The sequence below is a fragment of the Lissotriton helveticus genome, chromosome 5_1, assembly GCF_964261635.1.
Source record: "Lissotriton helveticus chromosome 5_1, aLisHel1.1, whole genome shotgun sequence".
Taxonomy (NCBI): Eukaryota; Metazoa; Chordata; class Amphibia; order Caudata; family Salamandridae; genus Lissotriton; species Lissotriton helveticus.
Window position 1 is genome coordinate 1,228,267,118 of NC_136065.1, and position 26,977 is coordinate 1,228,294,094.

Genomic DNA, 26,977 nt, shown 5'->3' on the forward strand with positions numbered 1-26,977 from the left:
CGGCCTTTGCGGCGGCGGGAATTTCCTCGCACTGACGGGGATGCGCTCCGCAAGCGAGCGCTGCGTGAAAACTTGCAGAAAGTTTTTAAAATCTTGGTTTCCAGCTTCCCAACAATGGGGCAACTTCCAGAGGCACCACAACTGGCCCAAGCACTCTAGGAAGGACAGAACTCTCTCAGCAGAGTTCTGGGAAGCTGGGGGTGAAGTCCTTTTGTTCCTGGGACTTCTTAACAGGGAGCCAGCTCTTCTTCAAGCCCTTGGAAATGCCTTCAAGCAAGGGGACATAGCACAAATCAAAGTCCTTTCCCTCTCCTTGGCAGCAAAGCAACTGCAGGTCAGTCCAGCAAAGCAACAGCAGGACAGTCTTCCTTCTTCAGTCTTCCAGCTTTCTCCTTGGCAGAGCTTCCTTCTTGATTCCAGGATGATCTAATTTTCTGTAGTCTGGGGTCCTGTACTTATACCCCTAAAAGTCTTTGTTCCCTTTGCGCAGGAGGGCTTTGAGCCCGGTCTTAACCAGTTCTGGGGGTTCCTTGAGCACTTTGTTTTTCCGGCCTCTCTTTTCCTTTCTGGGAGAGGGGCAGGGTCGTCAGCCGCCCAGCAGGAGGTGGAGCCAGCATTGTGGAAGGCAGGCACAGCCCTTTTCAGGCCCAGGTGCTAAACCCCTCCCACCACTCTAGATGCAGGTGGAGCTATTCAGCCAGGGATGGCCCACTCAGCTTCTGGGAGCCACCCAGCCCCTGTTACTCACAAACCAGACAGTCAATTCACAAACAGGCCAAGGCACACAGAAAGGTCAGACAAGAGAACAGCCACTTTCTAAAAGTGCTGTTCTCAAACACAGGATTTAAAAAACACTTTTCCTAAAAGATGTGTTATTAAATGCTGAGTTCAGGGATACCAGACTTTTACGTCCTATCTTGCTCCTATGGGAAGATATGCAGGTAACCACTGTAGCCAGCATTCCCCATGATAGCCTATGGGCAAGAAAGCCTTACAATAGTGAAAAACGAAAATGGCTGTAATTCACCACCAGAGCATGTCACCTGCACTAGCACATGCTCTACCTTTCACATACACTGCACCCTGCCCAAGCGGGTACCTTGGGCCTTCTATAGGGGTGACCAATGTGTACAGAAAGGGAAGGGTTAGGCCTGGTCAGTGAGGACACTGACCAGGTAGACATGGCAGTTCACAGACTGCACACAGGCACTGAGGGGGCAGGCCTGAGACACCATTTTAAGGCTACTCTTATGGGTGGCACATTCAGTGCTGCAGGCCCACTAGTAGCATTTGTATCACCAGCCCTGGCACACTCAGTGCATTTTACTAGGGACATCTTGGTGATACAAATATGCCAATCATGGATAACCAATTACAATAACAATTTACACAGGGCGCACTTGCACTTTGACACTGATCAGCAGTGGCAAAGTGCCCAAAGCATCTAAACCATCAAAAACAAAATCCAGCACAGTGTCAAAAATACAGGAGGTAGAGGCAAAAAGACAGGGTAAGCCACGCCAAAGATGCCAGGTCTAACACAGTCCATAGTAAATCTCAAATTTCAGTAGATTGAGAGTGAGCATGTATGTATATGGCATTCCTTATATTTCATGTGCAAGCATGCTCACTCTGCTGAGACTTACATTCCAAAATAGAGGAAATCTCAGATTCAGGCTTGCTTCTGGATTACAATGTGAGACTAAATGTCCAAGATGTGAAATGGACAGATCATGTGAATGGCCTAGATCTGGAAGTCACACCACCTATACCTCATGCATGCATAGTCTAACTACTGAGCCTGACACTCTAGTCAAGATGAAATCTAAGATTCCCTCACTCAAGGAGTCAAGTAGCTTTATTTCGGCCTCCAGGGCCATAAAAGTGCAAATGCAAATACATAAATAAATAAAACAGTACATTTCAGTGTAAAAGTACTTGATTCATAAGATATGCACCATAATTTATGCAATAAAACAATAAAACAAAATACAGAAATAGCGCAAAGAGCGCCATTGGTGTTACTACATGCAAGATATCAAAAAGAGACAAGGGTGTGGCAGAAGGGTCAGTGTAAAACTAAGGGTGAGGAGGGCGTGACTTTCTACAAAGTATCCACATGGCACCCAAGAACTTGGCTACTGAAATGGCATAAGTTTGGCTGCAATCTGATTTCAATATGTGATGAGCACCAGAATGGCTGCATTTGCCTAGGTGTCCACAGGTAGGTGCTAGCCAAGTTCTACGGAGACGGGTATAAGCTAGGCAGGCAAAGAGTATGTTTGAGACACTCCCAACTGAGGAGTTACAAGCTGGACAAATGTCAGTGCCCCCGCAAGATCATTTTGAGGTAGAGGATCTTAGCGGGAGAGCGCCCACTCTGATCTGGAAGTATAAATTCTTGTACATGGCAACAGTTACCTGATCCCTATATGACTCATACCCACACAAACACTTGAAATCAATAAATTTGCTAACAAGCTTAGAAGAAGCAGCCTTCCTAGAGTCAGTGGCCACTGTGGCTGCCCGGTAGAATGACTTCAGTGAATTCCTAGATAGAAATCAAGTGGTAGCAGAATGGCCCCAGAGATCAGACAGCTCACGGACGTACAGCAACTCTTTAATGTTCATAAGCGAAGGGACTTTAGAGAAATGGTCAGCTTCCAATAGTTCCTGGAGGGCTGTAGCATAATGAGCGAGTTTTGGGATTGTCCATAGATGCCTCTAGTACACCTGGGGGTGTAAATGATTCGGGCCTTCTCACTCGGGAGGAGACACACATACATGCTCTGGATTGTCAGACTCAGAAATCTAAGCATGCACACACATGATGTGGAAGGGGTGTCACTTCTAAACCCACAGAATTTCACATCATGCAGTTGCTGACAAACCATCATCTAATGATTGGGCTGTAAACACAGCATGTGAGTGTAATGAAATGTGATCTGTAACTCAGTATAAACCCTGGACTTCCATTACATAGCAGAACCATACTCTCCCTATTCCTGCCCATACAAAGTATGAAGGGGAAGCGGAAATCCATAACTCAATACAGAAATATTAGATCTGGTAAAAGATGCTGCTGGTTGTAGGAATGGGAATGCCCACTGCATGGTAAACAGGCATGTTCCCCTGCCAACTGCATTTATCTGGTTTCCTGGCTTAATTTTTGGCCCTGATATCACACTAATCTTGATTGTGCACAGAACCCAAGACGTGGCCTTGCACTATTAGTGCAAGGACCCACTAATTGTGCCCTAATTTTAGACAGAGGACTACTTTCCCTGTCTTTGGGTTTAGCAAGTATAGTGGTGATGCAAGTATTTCGTGTTTGGGAATCAGTGGTATTGGCACGTGTCTAGTGATGAAGCGTATGTGGTACCTGAATGGTGCGTATGTGTGAGGCTGAGTAAGGGAGGCGCCTGGCCGGGGCTTGCATAAGAAGGAGATGGAGGTTGAGGATTGCACTCAGACAGTGGAAGTGTATTGCTCACATTGCAGTAGGTGGAAGGAGAAGACTTAAATGCTTAAGTGAAGGGCATGTTGACAGGGCTCCTTTATGCATTCTGTGAAGCACTTCAGTTGAAAAAGAGCTGCTGATTAGTCTTCCTGAGCATTTCCATTTCTTGGAAAGTAAGGATAATTGGGTGGGACTGCAGTCTCTGTTGTGAAAGGTGATGGGAGGGGGGTGGTTCTTTAAGTGAGCCCTGGTCCTTTTTCTTTCCCCGATTTCTGATTCAGTTGTACTGATGACAGCCAGGTGCAGACATCTCACACTTCTTTGTGATTCTGTACTCCAGGAGCAGGAGTTCTGTGTAACTAATTGTTTCCACTCTGTCCCTTCCAAGTAGATTGTCATCATAATCTATGACTGGGAAGATGCAGGATATGGAAGCAGAGGAAATGTAATATAGAAGTGATAAAAATGCTACATTAAATGTATACACTAATAGAGCAAGTAAAATAGCACTTTCTGATTTTTTCAACTGCATCATATACCCTTGATGTTTTAGAGAAATGCACAGTTTTCACACAGTTTGCCGAATTTTCTCATGGAAGGTAAATAAAAAAAAACCCAGGTGGGGATTAGGCCTGCTTGGCACACAGTGGAAATACAGGGAGGTGCTGGACTATATCATGAGTGTGACCCATCAAACCGGAGGCTTTTTAGCAAATTAAGGAGGTACACATTATGCACGCTATTTGATAGACATCCACCATCCAAACTCCTGGAGCACTTATCTCTCTCTCTCTCTCTCTCTCTCATGGAGAGCTGTGTGCAATTTGTACCATAGATTTATTTCTCATCATTGCTGGACTTTCCAACTTCCACTCTTCACTGCTACATTTATATCTCCTCAAGGTTGAAAAGTCAACATGTGTGACTAATTATGTCACTCCTCATGAAGCATTTTGCCTACTCTGGCACAAAACCTGCCTCTGACACTTCTTGGACGGTAATTAAGGCTGAATGCTGTGTCCAGATATTTGACTTTGCAAAATGAATGAGTGATTTGTTGTCAAGCAGGAGTGAAGGTTCTTTTATTGTCAACAAATGAGAAGCAAATGTAATTGCAACTCTTTGGCATTCTGCAATCTGTGCTTAGTTTAAATAGACATTGTTTGTGTCATAGAGGCATTGGTGTTCAGCTTATGATTTCATTCTCTTTAGCCTCCACAGAGTCTCCTCACCTTCTTAGACTTGCCAATGGCTGGGACCGCTGTGCTGGACGTGTGGAGGTGTACTACGCGGGTGCATGGGGAACAGTGTGCGATGACGGATGGGACATGAGCGACGCAAACGTTGTGTGCATGCAACTACAGTGTGGAAATGCCACGTCTGCCCCAAGTAATGCTTATTTTGATCCTGGCAATGGCAGTATTCTCTTGGACGACATGAACTGCAGGGGAAATGAAGCCTACCTTTGGAGTTGTCCAAGCAGTGGATGGAACGTTCACAACTGCGTGCATGGCGAGGATGCCGGCGTGATCTGCTCAGGTACGTCTAGGAGTGGCCATAAAGTGCGTTCATGTAACCCCGCTCAAGAGATTGCTTTGAAGCTCAATGTGAGGAAATGTTTACCACTAAATACCTATAGTGGCCATTATTAGGCCTCACAGTTTTCAGTTTTTACTGATTTTACAGATAATACAGAGAGAAAAACATCTATATTTCTGTCTGTTTTTTATTTTTAAATATGCGATACAAATAGAAAAAAAATATTTCAGATTATTTTTTTATTACTGTTAACTAAGACTAATAGCTCAGGTCATTAAAAAAGTATGGAATGTCTTCTAATTAACATTAACATTAAAGAGCTGCAGATGTGAATGTGTGTGAGCTACAATACTTTAATAAAAATAATTGTTTTTATCTGAGTGCACTTATATCACACATGGATACATGTAGTATCAAAATGCATTAGACATTTAAATATGAACATACATGTACTATTCAATATATACTGACATATACCAGTTGCGGTCACATTTTGTGTCGAAGTCCAATATAAATATGGATACATACAATAAGCAAAAGTAAATATTGATCAATGCAGACAAATGTCTGATTAAAACGGGACCCATAGACATAAGGTATTCATATTTAAACTATTGAAACCTAGGGGCATATTACCAAGCAATAGCGATAATTATCGCTATTGCTTGGTTAGAGACAAAAATTTACCGCTGAGCTGCGGCAATTTTTATCGCAGATAAACCTTGGTATTACCAAGGTTTATCGCAAATGCGATAAAAAACGTCCGCAATGCATGGATATCGCTGAATAGTCAGCTATATCCATGCATTGCCGAGCTAATGCTCTTAGCCATGTTATCCACCTCCCATTGGATAACATGGCTAATAACTGCTCAGGGCAGGTGTTAGCTTTTGGAGATATTCGCGCTTAGCGCGAATATCTCCAAAAGTTGGTAATAGGAGATAGCGATGTTAGCGACTGTTTCCAGTCGCTAACATCTTGGCACGCCCACTTTGCATGTCATTAGTGATAAATATCACTGACATGCAAAGTGGGCCCCAAGATGGTCGCTATCTCCTACTAGCTGTTGCTAACTGGTGTTAGCGACAGCTAGGTAATAGGGAGATCATTTTATCTCCGCTTTCTTGGCTTTTAAAGCCAAAAAAACGGAGATAAACCCCCTTGATAATATGCCCCAAAGTCTATTGACATCGAAACATGAAACTGATCTTGCCCTTGAATGGAAAAATCTATTTTGTCCAAGTTTTAATGAGAGACCAGAAAGAGATGAAGATCTAAAGACTGAGATGTATGAATCCAATGTTTGTACCCCTAATGAGAGGAAAGCCGAACTGCCAGGACACTGAAAAGCTGTTTTAGTTGAAGAGTTGCTGACTTTTCCACTACTTTCAACTTAAAGGGGACATTAGCTACGAACTAGTACTTTTTATAGTCTGACTTGACAGGTGAAGTGAGATGGGCCACAGCACATTCCATAGTAACTCGGAGTGTTACTGGGTTCAGATGTTTATAATATATTTATTTCACTGTTTGTCCAGAAGGAAAACCTGTTCAGCCCATCTGTGCAATTGAAGTATTCCTGCATTTTCTCCCTCGGTTTGCCCGAATGATCACATCCTGATCACATCCTGAGGGTTGATAGTTCGTTTGAATTGAAAACTCTTCTTAAATGTTCTTGTAGAGTTTGTAAGCAGGCCTCAGAGACCTTCTTGGGGACGTGTAAACAGTAACGAGTAATATAATTCTTGGACTAGATTCTTGAAACAGGACAACCACTGTAAATCTGCAGGCTGTTACACACTTAAATTTACTTCCTGATGTCATCATCTCTAACATGATGTTCAATTTCTGTCTTCACAGCTGCTCAAATTTCGACCCACAGCCCCTCAGGTATGTTTCTCAGCTGGTTCTCATTGTGAAATAAAATATCAGTTTTTAGTCACATGCTTGCTTTAACCATCCACTATCGGTGGATTAGGTACCCGTGGGCAGGGACGTAGCTTTGGGGGAGGAGTATTTTGGGGGGGTTGCTACACCCTCTAATAAATATACTTTGTGTTCAATAGTTGTGAACAGCTGCTTTCAGTCGAGTGTAATGAGGTGTCTGTCGGAATTCATCAGACATTTTTACATACACACGAACAAAAACGCACACCTTCTCTCCCTCTCTCTGTTTTAAAAGTCTTCAAAGATGTTGATTATTTTATAAAGTATTTTTTTTTCTCTCACTTAGTATCCCTACCAAATCGTGTTCCTCTGCCTTTCCCCTGTCCCTTATTTACCCCTCATGCGCCCTGCTTGTCGGGTAATGTAATATAAAATGATATGCCAATGTGATTCTTAAAAATTCTGATTGCTACTGCTTCTTGGAATGCTTTCACAACCCACTCCATAAATCTCATAAATTGCCTTTGTTGCCTGTGCTAATTTGTTATGTAAACAAACTTTATTCGCATTCACGACAGTGGCAGAGGAAAACCACTAATGTATACACATGCAATCCAAATAACAGGAACATCTACGTATATTCCAACCCCTGCCGATTAATAACAAGCATGAGACACCTCGAAGATCCGAATCAGTGTACACATATTATGAAATGTCAATCTCTCCAGGGACGCTGGAGGGGTGTCCAACGGCCGCTCCAACAGAAAAGGGGTGGAGGTTGGTGTCCTGTTATCGCTCGGGTGTGTCTTCAACCTCTCCCTATCCCTCCCCTCAACTCCCATGGTGTCTGCTGTCTCCCCTCATAAAGTTAGTTGAAGGAACCAAGTGTATGTAGGAAAGCATCTAAGTCCACCACGCACACCTGGATCCCGCCAGCGTTCAGGTGCCTCAGCAGGTCTGTTGTGGGTTAGGCTCTTTCTACAGTGCCACGTCGGCCCAATGGTCAGAGGAAGTTTAGTCTTGGGTAATTCAGTGGTCACCTCTCACCCCCCTTACTCCAAATAGAGAGCCATAGCTATTGGCTGTGTTACCCTGTAAGTCAAGTCAGCCGTGTCTCCCAAGCTCATGAGGATCACTCCTGCATCAAGGCACCTTCCTCCCAGTCACCCACTGCAGGAGGTTTGACCTCCAGCGCTCACTGTAAGAACCTGTCAGCTGTTTCCACTGCATTGTGATCATGAACTTAACCAACCCAAGGTCCAAGTCTATGAACCGTGCTGTGATTTTGTGTTTAACTGATTGGGTGTAAAGGCATAGTAAGCAGAATTTAGGAGATGGGGTTAGGGAGCGGTCTGTGACCACAGCTAGCAGGCACACCACTTCTATCCAGTAAGGGATTAAACAACTACAACTCCATGACGTGTGTATGAAATCCCCAATACCAAAATAACAACTATGGCATTCAGGGGGGGCCATCGGGAAATAGACGATTAGCTTCTGAGTTATAAGGTAAGCTCGATGCAATATGTAATAGTGCATAAGCTTGAAATGGGCATTGCAGGATATTTTGGTTTCTGCCTCCCAAATTATTGCCTAATCTTCATCTATTATGGGAGAGACTACGTCCTCCTCCCAATGCTCGCACAGTAGTGACGGGTGAGAGCATGTCTGCATGTATAGCACTGTATAAGCCCAAAACCTGTGGATGTTACTAGTATCGCAGAGAAACTGGCAACTATGAAGCAGATGCGGTTGTTCCATGCACCGCCCTCATGATTTATGTGCCAATAGGGTACCAATCTATAAACAAATGGAGGAGGACCCCACACAGGCTTATAAGGGACTGGGGGGAAAGATTAGTGTCAAAAGAAAAAGTCCCAATTACAAAATAGACATCAGAGGATATATCCAGGTTCAGTATTATTACTGAGGGTATCTAACTATAGACAGCATGCCAGCTTAATAGGCGGGAAAGGCAAAGATGCAACAGGACATAGGGGACAGATGTTCAACAATACAAAGTACTTCAGGCTATAAAGATATCTGAGACATATCGCAACACATGTTTGGTAAAAAAACTCTTGTTTCAAATTTATTTAACAAAATCAATTAACACAATCAATTATAATTCATGTACAAAATTAAAAACAATTAAAAAACCATGTTCAATTTGGACAAGTGTACCTCATAATAAAAACATTGACTTTTATACAACATAATTAAAAACGAAAAGAATCACAAAAGTCAACGCGGCGTTTCGTTTTTTTTTTTTTGAACACCTTCTTCAGGACTGATTCTAAACAGTTAAGAAACACAGAATTACCATCCATTGTCACATTAATACATCGTTATACAACACTATCTCCGTTCTCCATTTTGTCACATTTCTTGTGTTGATAGTTACATATGCTTTTTTTTGCCTTCACAGTTTTGTACATTTAACCCAGATAAGTAAGCACTTCGTTTTTTACATCAAACCTATTATTTTCATGGTATCATGTACATATTCCCCTTCGGTTATTCAATATTTACTCGCTTTTCTTGCATGACTCCACAGTTCAACTTTGTTTGCCTTTCCCTTGGAATTCAATATTCCACTGCTGTTAGTTACATTATCAAAACATTATCTACAGTCAGCCTACCTTATTCCAGAAAAGTGAAAATGGCTCTGCTGGAGGGTACTGACTAACCCCAGACGTTTTCTAAGGGTTTATCGATACAAGAAGAATCACCAACTGCCGTATTCAATTAACAGGTGTGATAGATCTAGACAGAAGATATTTCTTTTTAGTCGGCCATCCTTTGATACTTATGTTATTTTTCTAACTGGTTATTCACAATTCCCAGATAAGCATTGTCATCACTCCATACCTCTTTAATTTGGGTATTGATCCAATATTCATTTAGTAGCCAGCTGCATTAATAGGCGGGCTTCAGGAGTTGTCTATGGACCTAGAGACATAAGTATTACCCTTAGTTTATGTAATTACATAGACCATCCTCCATCTATTATTTAAAGATGTTTATGCAATTAGCCTAATACCTGTCGGTTTGCTATATTCTTGTTGGGTATTGCTGCCAGGAGGAGCCACCGTAATGATTATCACTGGGGCGGTTCTTTACCTGAAAAATTCAATTAGTCATTCACTTGTTCAGTTTTTAAATTCCTAGTGATCACAGGGATCATCTTAATTCTCATCCCATCCCTTACCAGATAAATAGGGATTCAAACGCCGCTGTTATCTTGATCTTCTTTGATGCGATCGAAAATCAGCGGGCAACATGTCACTTGACTGGGAATAATCACGTGACTGTGTAGTTCTCTGTAAATATATAGTGCAAATATTATTAATAGGCTCTTGTTATTATATCATCTGTTGTTTATCATAGCTGCTATAGATTTGCCTTGCGTTGTTTGGTTTATAAATCACAAGGATACTCTATTTATCTTAATATGCCCCCCTTAGGAAAAGAGCGCGTTTTACTTATGATCATTATTTTATCCGCACCATGATTTATACTATCAAGAGAGGGCCCCGTCTATAAATAATCATATCCCCTGAGTTAGGTTCGTCTTGTTTCTCTCTTTGTTACCTTTTTAGTTGTAGTCGGCCTCCCTGCTCCTTGCTCCTGGCAGCCCGTTCACCTCCGGTCAAATTGCCGAAAAATGAAATGAATAGTTGCCGCCGTGTTTCCTGGTTTAAATGCCTGCCGCGTTTTGATAGGGCGTGCATTCCGCTTTCCGCGATAGGTGGAAAAAGTCGCTGTTGTGGATACTGTTACTAGGGTTTAACCGCGTCACTGCTGCTCATTCCCTTTTGCCCGCGTATTGGTTCAGGGCGTTTCCGTTGTGAGTGCACATTGGTTGAGACACTAAATGCGTTTCTATGGAGATGTTTGTTCCTGTTTTCTCTGTGAGCCTACGAGTGGTACAGGCCATTTCAGCTGTCGCTTCTCATTGGTTGAAAAAACCAATGCGTTACTATAGCGATGTACACTCATATTATATTACTCCCGCGCCTGCTACATGCTTTATTCGGGAAAAAGAAGAAATCCTACCGCCTTATTATCTCGAGTCATTGCAGTAGCAACTCTCTTGTGTATTAACGTCATCGGACCGCCCCATACACACAACAAATGGTGTGTTTTAGTGAGGCTGTGTCGTTTCCAATTGGACCGCCATTTTTATATGAAATATATTGTTCTCTTTCTTCACATATACAATAACCGTATTTCTTTTTATTTATTACCATAGGGATGTTCAATTATTATTCAAGGCTCGTTCTGTTGAGTATAAGCAAACAGAGAAAGTATAAGGGTAACTACCGAGAGGTATCATCGTGACACCAATAAGTTAGTTAGACTCGGTAGTCTCAGTAGGACTATTTTTTACTCGTCGCATCCTGATTTACTGCGTTATGAACATTTTTTAGAAGTATCATGGTGACCACAGTTAAAGTATATCAATGGTAGCCATGGGGATTTTTATTAATCTTACTATGCTAATTGTGCATGTTGCTCAACCTGATTTTGGATATTAAGGTAACCATAGTTAGTCTCTGTGGTTTTACGGGTTACAGATTCTAAGTGTCTACGTAAGAGCTAGAGGGCTCACTTAATAATTTTCTCCCAATCTTCTCGTTGAATTTAATCCCCCTCTCACACTGTTTTACGGGTTACAGATTCTAAGTGTCTACATAAGAGCTAGAGGACTCACTTAATAATTTTCTCCCAATCTTCTCTTGAATTTAATCCCCCTCTCACACTATTGAGGGTAGACATATAAAATTGTTCCCTTTTCTTCCTTTTGTCGTTACAGTTTCCTCCTCTTTTGCTCATTGTTACCCTCTCTAGTCCACACCATTTCAGATCATCAATCCCATGGCCGGCTGCCCTCCAATGTTCAGTGAGGGGCGCTCCAGTTTTATTTGTTCTGAGGGCAGAGCGATGTTCATTCAAACGAAGCCTGATTTCCCTGGATGTCTCTCCTACATAGGATTTCTCGCAGGGACATTGGATTAAGTAAATTGCATTTTTGGTCCTGCAGTTGATAAAGCTTTTTATATTTACAGATCTATCATTTACTGTGATTTTATTGCCTTTGATGATACTTGCACAGTTTACACAACCACTACAGGGATGTGTCCCTGTGGGTAAAGGGTTGCCATCAATTGTTGCTTGCAAAGCCTTCGGCGTCTCCCTGTAAGTATGGACAAGAGAGTTCCGGATGGTTTTGTTTCTCCTGAATGAGAACATAGGCTTTGGAATAGGTGTATCAGTTTTGTCAGCTATCAAGTGCCAATTTCTATTAATAATGTTCTTGACTTGATGGCTGACTTGTGAGAAATTGGTGACAAACATAATCGGTTGTTGACCTTTTTGACTATCAACTTTTGGTTTAAAGAGGTTATCTCTATTGAAATATTTTGCACGTTTGTAGGCGTGCCTAACCATCCTTTTCGGATAGCCTCTCTCTAAAAATTTCTCTTTCAGGATTGTTGCATGTCTATCATAGTCCGGCATTGAGGTACAGTTTCTTCTTAACCGAAGAAATTGTCCAAAGGGAATATTGTTCTTCTGTGATGCAGGATGATTGCTATTAAAATGTAGCATACTGTTCCTATCAGTGGGCTTCGTGTATAGTTCCACAGTTAGATAGCCCTCTGTTTCTTTGATTATGATGTCGAGGAATTCCACACAATTTTTACTCATGTGTGAGGTGAATTTAAGATTTACATCGCCCAAATTGAGCCAGATTAAAAAATCATTCAGAGTCTCCATATCACCGGTTCATATGAAGAATATGTCATCTATATACCGGCCCCATTCAGAGATGTTTTCGTAGAATGGGGCGGTTCTGTTGTAGAGGTGCTTATCCTCAAATTTAGAGACATATAAGCAGGCCAGGCTCGGCGCACAGGTAGCCCCCATGCTGGTCCCCTTTATTTGTCTGAATAGTTGATCCTTATACATGAAGATATTATTTTTAAGGATCAAAGTTATACATTCTAAAATGAACACTTGATGGTCTGTCATATCATGTTGGTTACCACTCAAAATTTCTTCCATAATTTCTATAGTATCATCCTGAGGAATATTCCTGTATAGTGCTTCGATGTCCAAAGTCACTAATACTTGGGTTTCCGGATTGAAACTCAATCCTTCGACCTTCTTAATCATTGAGGTTGTATCTTTGATGTAAGCTTTTTCCTTTTGCCCCGTGGGTTGTAAAAAAACCTCCACATACTTACTCAAAGGTTCAGTAAGTGATCCTATGCAGGATACTATGGGTCTCATGGGGGGGGTCTGAAGTATCTTTGTGGATCTTCGGGAGACCATATAATGCTGGAATTAGGGGGTCCGTATTGAACATGAACGCGAATTCTTCTTCACATATGATATCTTCATCCTTTGCTAATCTAAGCATTTTTCGTATGTCTTCCATCAGGGTATCCCACTCTTCCCTGTTTGATTTTTGGTAATGTGACCTATTGTTTAAAAGTTTGAACATTCTGTTATCATAGTCTATACTATCCATAATAACTACACTACCTCCTTTGTCTGCTGGTTTTACTGTTAAAGAAACATTACGTTCAAGTGCTTCTAGTGCTTTTTTCTCTTCTTTGGTTAAATTAAAAGGTGTCCAGGTTTTATGTTTTATCAGATTGTCCACACTTTTATCTACAGACCTCTCAAAGGCTTCCACATCTTTGTGGACAGTATTGATTGCTGGAGTCCAAGTAGATTTATTTTTCAACCCTGATTTATTTTCTTTGGGGGGTTTGTCTTTCCCATCAAAAATAATTTGCAGTCTTACTTTCCTGAAGAAATTTTGTAAATCTCTTTCGAGGGCATATCTATCTACAGGTGAGCAAACAGCGTATCCTAAGCCCCTTTCAAAAAGTTTAGTCTCTATAGATGTCAACTGATGATTTGAAAGGTTCACTACTGCTCCCTTTTGGGAGTTCATTAGTCCCATTGTTTCTGACTTCTGGTTCGTGGACGTTGAGGGTGTTGGGCCTGTACATATTGGGATTGATGGTTGTAGTTGTTTCGACCTCTCCCTCTCCCTCGTTGTTGCCCGAATGTTTGGTTGTGTTTCTCTAAAAAAGACAAACCTTCTTTCAGAATCGGTTGTTGTTGTTTGCTAGTTTCCCCGTTTTTACTTTTTTCATTTGTTGATTCACTCTCTGAGTCTGTACTTGTGTACGATGAATCAAAAAACCTAACCCTTTTTCTAGGTTGATTTCTGGGTTGGTTCTGCCACTGTCTACGGGATTGAAATTGTTCCCTAGGTCGCTCATAAAAGTCTTTTTGCAGATAGGGATAGACAAATTCAGGGTTATAATTCTCAATGTCCTTTTTCAGTTTATTGCTCTTCTTTTTAATTAGATATTCACTATATCCAGCTACATCGTTTTGGATCTCCTCTAGTTTAGCTCTAGCATCCTCTAGTGCTGTACTCTGTTGTAATTGGCTCTCTAAGTCTTCTATTTCTTTTCTTTCGATTACTAGGAATTCATTAGCTGTTTCTATTATTAGTAGAATCCAATCCCTACTACACCGATTGGCTACCAGTGTCCATTTTTCAATGAATTTCCTATCTGTTATAAAAATACCGGGTTCATTCGTGACCTGGAGACCCTTGGGTATGATCCCGTTTTTACAGTACTCTACTAGGAACTCCGCATGGAGTTCAGCCCTCACAGTTTTCTTTTTTAAGTTCCAAAGTTTCTCCCATTGTTCCTCATCAGATTTATCTAACCTAATTGTAGTGGTATTACGGGATTTGCTATTTATCAGTTGGTTAAATTGATCTTCGGAAAAGCTGTATGTCTTTATTCCTTCCATTATTATTGCGAACACTAAAGATTGTGTTGTGGTATTTTAAATTTTAACCACTCTGCTAATTTGCAGTACAATTGAACACCTCCTCAGCTCACGAGCTGAGTATAAATCTATAAACAAAGGGAGGAGGACCCCACACAGGCTTATAAGGGACTGGGGGGAAATATTAGTGTCAAAAGAAAAAGTCCCAATTACAAAATAGACATCAGAGGATATATCCAGGTTCAGTATTATTACTGAGGGTATCTAACTATAGACAGCATGCCAGCTTAATAGGCGGGAAAGGCAAAGATGCAACAGGACATAGGGGACAGATGTTCAACAATACAAAGTACTTCAGGCTATAAAGATATCTGAGACATATCGCAACACATGTTTGGTAAAAAACTCTTGTTTCAAATTTATTTAACAAAATCAATTAACACAATCAATTATAATTCATGTACAAAATTAAAAACAATTAAAAAACCATGTTCAATTTGGACAAGTGTACCTCATAATAAAAACATTGACTTTTATACAACATAATTAAAAACGAAAAGAATCACAAAAGTCGACGCGGCGTTTCGGTTTTTTTCTTTGAACACCTTCTTCAGGACTGATTCTAAACAGTTAAGAAACACAGAATTACCATCCATTGTCACATTAATACATCGTTATACAACACTATCTCCGTTCTCCATTTTGTCACATTTCTTGTGTTGATAGTTACATATGCTTTTTTTTGCCTTCACAGTTTTGTACATTTAACCCAGATAAGTAAGCACTTCGTTTTTTACATCAAACCTAATATTTTCATGGTATCATGTACATATTCCCCTTCGGTTATTCAATATTTACTCGCTTTTCTTGCATGACTCCACAGTTCAACTTTGTTTGCCTTTCCCTTGGAATTCAATATTCCACTGCTGTTAGTTACATTATCAAAACATTATCTACAGTCAGCCTACCTTATTCCAGAAAAGTGAAAATGGCTCTGCTGGAGGGTACTGACTAACCCCAGACGTTTTCTAAGGGTTTATCGATACAAGAAGAATCACCAACTGCCGTATTCAATTAACAGGTGTGATAGATCTAGACAGAAGATATTTCTTTTTAGTCGGCCATCCTTTGATACTTATGTTATTTTTCTAACTGGTTATTCACAATTCCCAGATAAGCATTGTCATCACTCCATACCTCTTTAATTTGGGTATTGATCCAATATTCATTTAGTAGCCTGCTGCATTAATAGGCGGGATTCAGGAGTTGTCTATGGACCTAGAGACATAAGTATTACCCTTAGTTTATGTAATTACATAGACCATCCTCCATCTATTATTTAAAGATGTTTATGCAATTAGCCTAATACCTGTCGGTCTGCTATATTCTTGTTGGGTATTGCTGCCAGGAGGAGCCACCGTAATGATTATCACTGGGGCGGTTCTTTACCTGAAAAATTCAATTAGTCATTCACTTGTTCAGTTTTTAAATTCCTAGTGATCACAGGGATCATCTTAATTCTCATCCCATCCCTTACCAGATAAATAGGGATTCAAACGCCGCTGTTATCTTGATCTTCTTTGATGCGATCGAAAATCAGGGGGCAACATGTCACTTGACTGGGAATAATCACGTGACTGTGTAGATCTCTGTAAATATATAGTGCAAATATATTAATAGGCTCTTGTTATTATATCATCTGTTGTTTATCATAGCTGCTATAGATTTGCCTTGCGTTGTTTGGTTTATAAATCACAAGAATACTCTATTTATCTTAATATGCCCCCCTTAGGAAAAGAGCGCGTTTTACTTATGATCATTATTTTATCCGCACCATGATTTATACTATCAAGAGAGGGCCCCGTCTATAAATAATCATATCCCCTGAGTTAGGTTCGTCTTGTTCCTCTCTTTGTTACCTTTTTAGTTGTAGTCGGCCTCCCTGCTCCTTGCTCCTGGCAGCCCGTCACCTCCGGTCAAATTGCCGAAAAATGAAATGAATAGTTGCCGCCGTGTTTCCTGGTTTAAATGCCTGCCGCGTTTTGATAGGGCGCGCATTCCGCTTTCCCCGATAGGTGGAAAAAGTCGCTGTTGTGGATACTGTTATTAGGGTTTAACCGCGTCACTGCTGCTCATTCCCTTTTGCCCGCGTATTGGTTCAGGGCGTTTCCGTTGTGAGTGCACATTGGTTGAGACACTAAATGCGTTTCTATGGAGATGTTTGTTCCTGTTTTCTCTGTGAGCCTACGAGTGGTACAGGCCATTTCAGCTGTCGCTTCTCATTGGTTGAAAAAACCAATGCGTTACTATAGCGATGTACACTCATATTATATTACTCCCGCGCCTGCTACATGCTTTATTCGGGAAAAAGAAGAAATCCTACCGCCTTATTATCTCGAGTCATTGCAGTAGCAACTCTCTTGTGTATTAACGTCATCGGACCGCCCCATACACACAACAAATGGTGTGTTTTAGTGAGGCTGTGTCGTTTCCAATTGGACCGCCATTTTTATATGAAATATATTGTTCTCTTTCTTCACATATACAATAACCGTATTTCTTTTTATTTATTACCATAGGGATGTTCAATTATTATTCAAGGCTCGTTCTGTTGAGTATAAGCAAACAGAGAAAGTATAAGGGTAACTACCGAGAGGTATCATCGTGACACCAATAAGTTAGTTAGACTCGGTAGTCTCAGTAGGACTATTTTTTACTCGTCGCATCCTGATTTACTGCGTTATGAACATTTTTTAGAAGTATCATGGTGACCACAGTTAAAGTATATCAATGGTAGCCATGGGGATTTTTATTAATCTTACTATGCTAATTGTGCATGTTGCTCAACCTGATTTTGGATATTAAGGTAACCATAGTTAGTCTCTGTGGTTTTACGGGTTACAGATTCTAAGTGTCTACATAAGAGCTAGAGGGCTCACTTAATAATTTTCTCCCAATCTTCTCGTTGAATTTAATCCCCCTCTCACACTGTTTTACGGGTTACAGATTCTAAGTGTCTACATAAGAGCTAGAGGACTCACTTAATAATTTTCTCCCAATCTTCTCTTGAATTTAATCCCCCTCTCACACTATTGAGGGTAGACATATAAAATTGTTCCCTTTTCTTCCTTTTGTCGTTACAGTTTCCTCCTCTTTTGCTCATTGTTACCCTCTCTAGTCCACACCATTTCAGATCATCAATCCCATGGCCGGCTGCCCTCCAATGTTCAGTGAGGGGCGCTCCAGTTTTATTTGTTCTGAGGGCAGAGCAATGTTCATTCAAACGAAGCCTGATTTCCCTGGATGTCTCTCCTACATAGGATTTCTGGCAGGGACATTGGATTAAGTAAATTGCATTTTTGGTCCTGCAGTTGATAAAGCTTTTTATATTTACAGATCTATCATTTACTGTGATTTTATTGCCTTTGATGATACTTGCACAGTTTACACAACCACTACAGGGATGTGTCCCTGTGGGTAAAGGGTTGCCATCAATTGTTGCTTGCAAAGCCTTCGGCGTCTCCCTGTAAGTATGGACAAGAGAGTTCCGGATGGTTTTGTTTCTCCTGAATTAGAACATAGGCTTTGGAATAGGTGTATCAGTTTTGTCAGCTATCAAGTGCCAATTTCTATTAATAATGTTCTTGACTTGATGGCTGACTTGTGAGAAATTGGTGACAAACATAATCGGTTGTTGACCTTTTTGACTATCAACTTTTGGTTTAAAGAGGTTTTCTCTATTGAAATATTTCGCACGTTTGTAGGCGTGCCTAACCATCCTTTTCGGATAGCCTCTCTCTAAAAATTTCTCTTTCAGGATTGTTGCATGTCTATCATAGTCCGGCATTGAGGTACAGTTTCTTCTTAACCGAAGAAATTGTCCAAAGGGAATATTGTTCTTCTGTGATGCAGGATGATTGCTATTAAAATGTAGCATACTGTTCCTATCAGTGGGCTTCGTGTATAGTTCCACAGTTAGATAGCCCTCTGTTTCTTTGATTATGATGTCGAGGAATTCCACACAATTTTTACTCATGTGTGAGGTGAATTTAAGATTTACATCGCCCAAATTGAGCCAGATTAAAAAATCATTCAGAGTCTCCATATCACCGGTCCATATGAAGAATATGTCATCTATATACCGGCCCCATTCAGAGATGTTTTTGTAGAATGGGGCGGTTCTGTTGTAGATGTGCTTATCCTCAAATTTAGAGACATATAAGCAGGCCAGGCTCGGCGCACAGGTAGCCCCCATGCTGGTCCCCTTTATTTGTCTGAATAGTTGATCCTTATACATGAAGATATTATTTTTAAGGATCAAAGTTATACATTCTAAAATGAACACTTGATGGTCTGTCATATCATGTTGGTTACCACTCAAAATTTCTTCCATAATTTCTATAGTATCATCCTGAGGAATATTCGTGTATAGTGCTTCGATGTCCAAAGTCACTAACACTTGGGTTTCCGGATTGAAACTCAATCCTTCGACCTTCTTAATCATTGAGGTTGTATCTTTGATGTAAGCTTTTTGCTTTTGCACCAAGGGTTGTAAAAAAACCTCCACGTACTTACTCAAAGGTTCAGTAAGTGATCCTATGCAGGATACTATGGGTCTCATGGGGGGGTCTGAAGTATCTTTGTGGATCTTCGGGAGACCATATAATGCTGGAATTAGGGGGTCCGTATTGAACATGAACGCGAATTCTTCTTCACATATGATATCTTCATCCTTTGCTAATCTAAGCATTTTTCGTATGTCTTCCATCAAGGTATCCCACTCTTCCCTGTTTGATTTTTGGTAATGTGACCTATTGTTTAAAAGTTTGAACATTCTGTTATCATAGTCTATACTATCCATAATAACTACACTACCTCCTTTGTCTGCTGGTTTTACTGTTAAAGAAACATTACGTTCAAGTGCTTCTAATATCTTCATGTATAAGGATCAACTATTCAGACAAATAAAGGGGACCAGCATGGGGGCTACCTGTGCGCCGAGCCTGGCCTGCTTATATGTCTCTAAATTTGAGGATAAGCACATCTACAACAGAACCGCCCCATTCTACGAAAACATCTCTGAATGGGGCCGGTATATAGATGACATATTCTTCATATGGACCGGTGATATGGAGACTCTGAATGATTTTTTAACCTGGCTCAATTTGGGCGATGTAAATCTTAAATTCACCTCACACATGAGTAAAAATTGTGTGGATTTTCTCGACATCATAATCAAAGAAACAGAGGGCTATCTAACTGTGGAACTATACACGAAGCCCACTGATAGGAACAGTATGCTACATTTTAATAGCAATCATCCTGCATCACAGAAGAACAATATTCCCTTTGGACAATTTCTTCGGTTAAGAAGAAACTGTACCTCAAAGCCGGACTATGATAGACATGCAACAATCCTGAAAGAGAAATTTTTTAGAGAGAGGCTATCCGAAAAGGATGGTTAGGCACGCCTACAAACGTGCGAAACATTTCAATAGAGAAAACCTCTTTAAACCAAAAGTTGATAGTCAAAAAGGTCAACAACCGATTATGTTTGTCACCAATTTCTCACAAGTCAGCCATCAAGTCAAGAACATTATTAATAGAAATTGGCACTTGATAGCTGACAAAACTGATACACCTATTCCAAAGCCTATGTTCTCATTCAGGAGAAACAAAACCATCCGGAACTCTCTTGTCCATACTTACAGGGAGACGCCGAAGGCTTTGCAAGCAACAATTGATGGCAACCCTTTACCCACAGGGACACATCCCTGTAGTGGTTGTGTAAACTGTGCAAGTATTATCAAAGGCAATAAAATCACAGTATATGATAGATCTGTAAATATAAAAAGCTTTATCAACTGCAGGACCAAAAATGCAATTTACTTAATCCAATGTCCCTGCCAGAAATCCTATGTAGGAGAGACATCCAGGGAAATCAGGCTTCGTTTGAATGAACATCGCTCTGCCCTCAGAACAAATAAAACTGGAACGCCCCTCACTGAACATTGGAGGGCAGCCGGCCATGGGATTGATGATCTGAAATGATGTGGACTAGAGAGGGTAACAATGAGCAAAAGAGGAGGAAACTGTAACGACAAAAGGAAGAAAAGGGAACAATTTTATATGTCTACCCTCAATAGTGTGAGAGGGGGATTAAATTCAAGAGAAGATTGGGAGAAAATTATTAAGTGAGTCCTCTAGCTCTTATGTAGACACTTAGAATCTGTAACCCGTAAAACAGTGTGAGAGGGGGATTAAATTCAACGAGAAGATTGGGAGAAAATTATTAAGTGAGCCCTCTAGCTCTTATGTAGACACTTAGAATCTGTAACCCGTAAAACCACAGAGACTAACTATGGTTACCTTAATATGCAAAATCAGGTTGAGCAACATGCACAATTAGCATAGTAAGATTAATAAAAATCCCCATGGCTACCATTGATATACTTTAACTGTGGTCACCATGATACTTCTAAAAAATGTTCATAACGCAGTAAATCAGGATGCGACGAGTAAAAAATAGTCCTACTGAGACTACCGAGTCTAACTAACTTATTGGTGTCACGATGATACCTCTCGGTAGTTACCCTTATACTTTCTCTGTTTGCTTATACTCAACAGAACGAGCCTTGAATAATAATTGAACATCCCTATGGTAATAAATAAAAAGAAATACGGTTATTGTATATGTGAAGAAAGAGAACAATATATTTCATATAAAAATGGCGGTCCAATTGGAAACGACACAGCCTCACTAAAACACACCATTTGTTGTGTGTATGGGGCGGTCCGATGACGTTAATACACAAGAGAGTTGCTACTGCAATGACTCGAGATAATAAGGCGGTAGGATTTCTTCTTTTTCCCGAATAAAGCATGTAGCAGGCGCGGGAGTAATATAATATGAGTGTACACCGCTATAGTAACGCATTGGTTTTTTCAACCAATGAGAAGCGACAGCTGAAATGGCCTGTACCACTCGTAGGCTCACAGAGAAAACAGGAACAAACATCTCCATAGAAACGCATTTAGTGTCTCAACCAATGTGCACTCACAACGGAAACGCCCTGAACCAATGCGCGGGCAAAAGGGAATGAGCAGCAGTGACGCGGTTAAACCCTAGTAACAGTATCCACAACAGCGACTTGTTCCACCTATCGGGGAAAGCGGAATGCGTGCCCTATCAAAACGCGGCAGGCATTTAAACCAGGAAACACGGCGGCAACTATTCATTTCATTTTTCGGCAATTTGACCGGAGGTGACGGGCTGCCAGGAGCAAGGAGCAGGGAGGCCGACTACAACTAAAAAGGTAACAAAGAGAGGAACAAGACAAACCTAACTCAGGGGATATGATTATTTATAGACGGGGCCCTCTCTTGATAGTATAAATCATGGTGCGGATAAAATAATGATCATAAGTAAAACGCGCTCTTTTCCTAAGGGGGGCATATTAAGATAAATAGAGTATCCTTGTGATTTATAAACCAAACAACGCAAGGCAAATCTATAGCAGCTATGATAAACAACAGATGATATAATAACAAGAGCCTATTAATAATATTTGCACTATATATTTACAGAGAACTACACAGTCACGTGATTATTCCCAGTCAAGTGACATGTTGCCCGCTGATTTTCGATCGCATCAAAGAAGATCAAGATAACAGCGGCGTTTGAATCCCTATTTATCTGGTAAGGGATGGGATGAGAATTAAGATGATCCCTGTGATCACTAGGAATTTAAAAACTGAACAAGTGAATGACTAATTGAATTTTTCAGGTAAAGAACCGCCCTAGTGATAATCATTACGGTGGCTCCTCCTGGCAGCAATACCCAACAAGAATATAGCAGACCGACAGGTATTAGGCTAATTGCATAAACATCTTTAAATAATAGATGGAGGATGGTCTATGTAATTACATAAACTAAGGGTAATACTTATGTCTCTAGGTCCATAGACAACTCCTGAAGCCCGCCTATTAATGCAGCTGGCTACTAAATGAATATTGGATCAATACCCAAATTAAAGAGGTATGGAGTGATGACAATGCTTATCTGGGAATTGTGAATAACCAGTTAGAAAAATAACATAAGTATCAAAGGATGGCCGACTAAAAAGAAATATCTTCTGTCTAGATCTATCACACCTGTTAATTGAATACGGCAGTTGGTGATTCTTCTTGTATCGATAAACCCTTAGAAAACGTCTGGGGTTAGTCAGTACCCTCCAGCAGAGCCATTTTCACTTTTCTGGAATAAGGTAGGCTGACTGTAGATAATGTTTTGATAATGTAACTAACAGCAGTGGAATATTGAATTCCAAGGGAAAGGCAAACAAAGTTGAACTGTGGAGTCATGCAAGAAAAGCGAGTAAATATTGAATAACCGAAGGGGAATATGTACATGATACCATGAAAATAATAGGTTTGATGTAAAAAACGAAGTGCTTACTTATCTGGGTTAAATGTACAAAACTGTGAAGGCAAAAAAAAGCATATGTAACTATCAACACAAGAAATGTGACAAAATGGAGAACGGAGATAGTGTTGTATAACGATGTATTAATGTGACAATGGATGGTAATTCTGTGTTTCTTAACTGTTTAGAATCAGTCCTGAAGAAGGTGTTCAAAGAAAAAAACCGAAACGCCGCGTCGACTTTTGTGATTCTTTTCGTTTTTAATTATGTTGTATAAAAGTCAATGTTTTTATTATGAGGTACACTTGTCCAAATTGAACATGGTTTTTTAATTGTTTTTAATTTTGTACATGAATTATAATTGATTGTGTTAATTGATTTTGTTAAATAAATTTGAAACAAGAGTTTTTTTACCAAACATGTGTTGCGATATGTCTCAGATATCTTTATAGCCTGAAGTACTTTGTATTGTTGAACATCTGTCCCCTATGTCCTGTTGCATCTTTGCCTTTCCCGCCTATTAAGCTGGCATGCTGTCTATAGTTAGATACCCTCAGTAATAATACTGAACCTGGATATATCCTCTGATGTCTATTTTGTAATTGGGACTTTTTCTTTTGACACCAATAGGGTACCATACTAAAGGAACTGCCCCGGAGGGAGGCCAAACTCCTCGCGTAGAGTTTTAAAGGGGTGCAGGATACCATCTGCCTAACAAGCATCCACCTTGGCCAGGCCTGACTCGGCCCTTTACAGCAGTCGACCAGTCTCAATCGTTCTGACTTGTGCAAGGAGAGTCAAAGTAAGAGGTCCAGGGAATATGGGGATTGCTTTTGTGCCTATCAGAGCACCCTCAACCAGCAGGAATAAAGTACTAGCAGCTCCTTCCATCCCTGAGTGGGGCCTTCTTGAGATTTAATATGAGGGTGTATAGCTGAGACTGGTCTGAAGTGTCCGGCAGTTTCAGCTGCCTCAGGACTCCCCGCACTCTGAGCTATCCTAGGCCTCACTGCAGTTAGCCCGCCAGGCCTGAAAATCTGGGAGATTGATCTTTCTGTCCGAGGAATGTCTTTGTAATGTAGCCAAAGCGACGCAATGTGCTATCGACCTTTATTCCAGATTAAATCCACCAGGCCGTGTTGATGTCTCGAAATGTACACGACAGCACCACAATTGTGAGGACCGCTAGGAAATAGAGGAGGCGAGGTAGCGCTATCATCTTCACTATGTCTATCCTGCCCGCGAACAATAAGGGCAGCGTCTTCCAGCAGCTGGTGTTTGCCCGGAAGGCCCCACCTCCAAGCCTATATTGTCCTCCTTTAAGTCTGGAATCATATGGTATATTCAGACCCCTAAATACTTCTCTGCATCTTGCTCCCACTTCATGCCACACAAGGTTGGGGGCTCAGTCCTACCCTCATGAGCTGGGTTCAGCCAATTAACACAGAGGCCTGAAACCTCCCCAAAGGACGTGAGCAGACCTACCGCCCTTTCTGGCTCTGTGCGCTGGTCCCCCAGGTAAAGAACCATAATATTTGCATATAGAGATATATGGTGCAGGAGTTTGCCAAATGTAATTCACATATACGGTTGTCCACTCCTGGTCGGGGGCTCCACTTCAAGAGCAAAGAGTAGGGGAGACAGAGTGCAACCCTGGAGGTTGCCACTCTCTACTGCACATCTGTCAGAGATCACTTGTCCCGTCCTGATCCGTCTTCCCAGGTGCGCATATAGCAGGAAAGTCCACTCAATAAATTTCCCCCTAGCCCCAAACAGATTATCTCATGCAGATAAAGTACCATTCACAGCTTTCGAAGGCTTTCTCTATTGACAAACATGAGGCCAGCCAATCCAGTAATGAGAAGATAGTTCCCAAAACCGCTGGTAAACACTGAATGTTGATTGCCGTACTGCGGCCCATAATAAACCCAGATTGATCTGTGGGAATCAAGTCCCACATGTGTGGTAGTAAGTGCTGTGCTAGTACTTCATTAAGGAGTTTATAATCAACATTTAATATTGACAGCAGGCCATAAGCCATTACGTCAGTAGTATGCCTCCTGGGTTTAAGCAGGGGAACAATTAAGCCTCCTTTAGTGTGATGGGCAGGGCTTGAATCATTAATGCTTTGCAATACAGTGCAACTAGTCATGGGGATAACAGTTCAATGTATGTGGCCTAAAACTCCACCAGAAGGCCGGCTGTCCCTGGGACAGTGCCATGGGCCACATGGTGGACTTCAGCTGGGGTTTCATCTTCCATTATGTATTCCCCCAGTGCCTCCATCACTTCTGACAGAAGTCAGATAAGAGGGAGATCTCTGAGCCACTCATGGATGGCTCGGTCCTGCATTGCAGGCTCCTTCGCGTTTAGTCTGGCATAATAGTTGTCAAAGGATTATTAATTTTGGCCTTTCTATGGAACCTGGCCCCCATGGGATTCACTAGCTCCAGGATCAGGGAGCCCTGCCAAGCGGGGTTAGCCAACCATGCCAGCAGGGGTCCTGTTTTGTCCCGCTCATTGTATGCACAGATCATATATTCTTTGTAAACAAAGCAGCAGAGGCACTCTACGTATTCCGCCACCCTGTCTTTCTCTTCCAATATGGTCTGGTTAAGATCTGGTCTCTCGGGCAGTGCCGGCTGTAGTTTCCCAAGGGTCTCCTCATGCAGAACAGATCCCCTCTAGAGAGTTTGGTGCACCGCCACTGTTTCTAATATGCACTCCCATCAGAGGACGACCTTGAATATCTCACATTCATTTGGGATTATGGAGCCAGTGCCCTCATTTCCAGCAAAGAAGTGCTGGATGGTTTTCTGGACCATTTCGTGAAATGCAGGGTCCTACATGCTGGCAAGCTCTACCTGTTGACGTGAGGCAGGCAACTCGATGGATTTGTGTGCTAGAGTGCAGGAGGAAGCAGCGTAGGGTTTTGTTCTTGAAACATGTGGATTTATAAAATTTACAATTTCCCCATTTGCGGTGGTTTGCACTCCAAGTTGTTCCACCGATTCACCACATGGATGATCAGACATGGGATCCCTTTTTTGAGCAGCCTCGGGACATGCGTTAAAAAGGGCCTCACCCTGTGTTAAGTGGTTAACATTTTGTGCATCCCTTAGTTTAGGTTCAGGTTTTTTTACACGCTTAAAAATTGGAAATAGGGCTTTTTTTCCAGATTCTTTGATAGGGTTTACAGTATCTTCCACTCTTGAGGAATCTTCGATATTTATATGATTTGTGATTACCTCATCTCTAATAAGTTTTGTTCCCAAAGGGATTTTATTATGGTTCTTCCTCAATCTTTTTCTTGCCTTTTTAGATAAGATCCTAGGATTATGTTTTACGCTCAGAACGTGACTAATTTCTGGTGGCAGTATATCTTGAGGTTTTTTGGAGATATCAATTAACGATTTATTTGTCTCCACGCCTTTACTTATCGTTTCTTCATGCAACAGTAGAGACTTGTTTATTGTATTATCGTTAACTGAGTTGTTTCTGTCTTCATATGTAAAACCTGTTTTGTCTATGATAGTCCCCCCGCCATCCATGAGGTCATTCATTGGTAGTAGTTTGTCTGCCTAAACAATTAGAACGCTCTTTGATACCTTGAACCTTTCTGACAGATAACAATTTTACCTCCTGTACCATAGAGCTAACAATTGCCGGTAGATCTGATATTTTATCAATCAGTTGAGCACAGGTACAGGTTATTAATTGGCCTTCATTATCCTTTTGTACCTTAGTAATCAAATCAGATAAATGGTGCAACTTTTCATCTATTCCAACTACATGTGTTGCTAATGTACTTAAAATATCAACCTGCATATCTAAT

The 26,977-nt window shown here is 41.1% G+C and overlaps 1 protein-coding gene across 1 annotated transcript in view; it reads left to right on the plus strand.

The window, feature by feature from the left end:
• LOC144752607 (scavenger receptor cysteine-rich domain-containing protein DMBT1-like) overlaps positions 1-26,977 on the plus strand; it is a 1,088,995-nt gene that overhangs the window by 41,114 nt on the left and 1,020,904 nt on the right. Inside the window, exons 5-6 of the mRNA XM_078640489.1 lie at positions 4,673-4,999; positions 6,860-6,893. Of these exons, the coding sequence (XP_078496615.1) occupies positions 4,673-4,999; positions 6,860-6,893 (361 nt within the window). The remainder of the gene's footprint in view (positions 1-4,672; positions 5,000-6,859; positions 6,894-26,977) is intronic.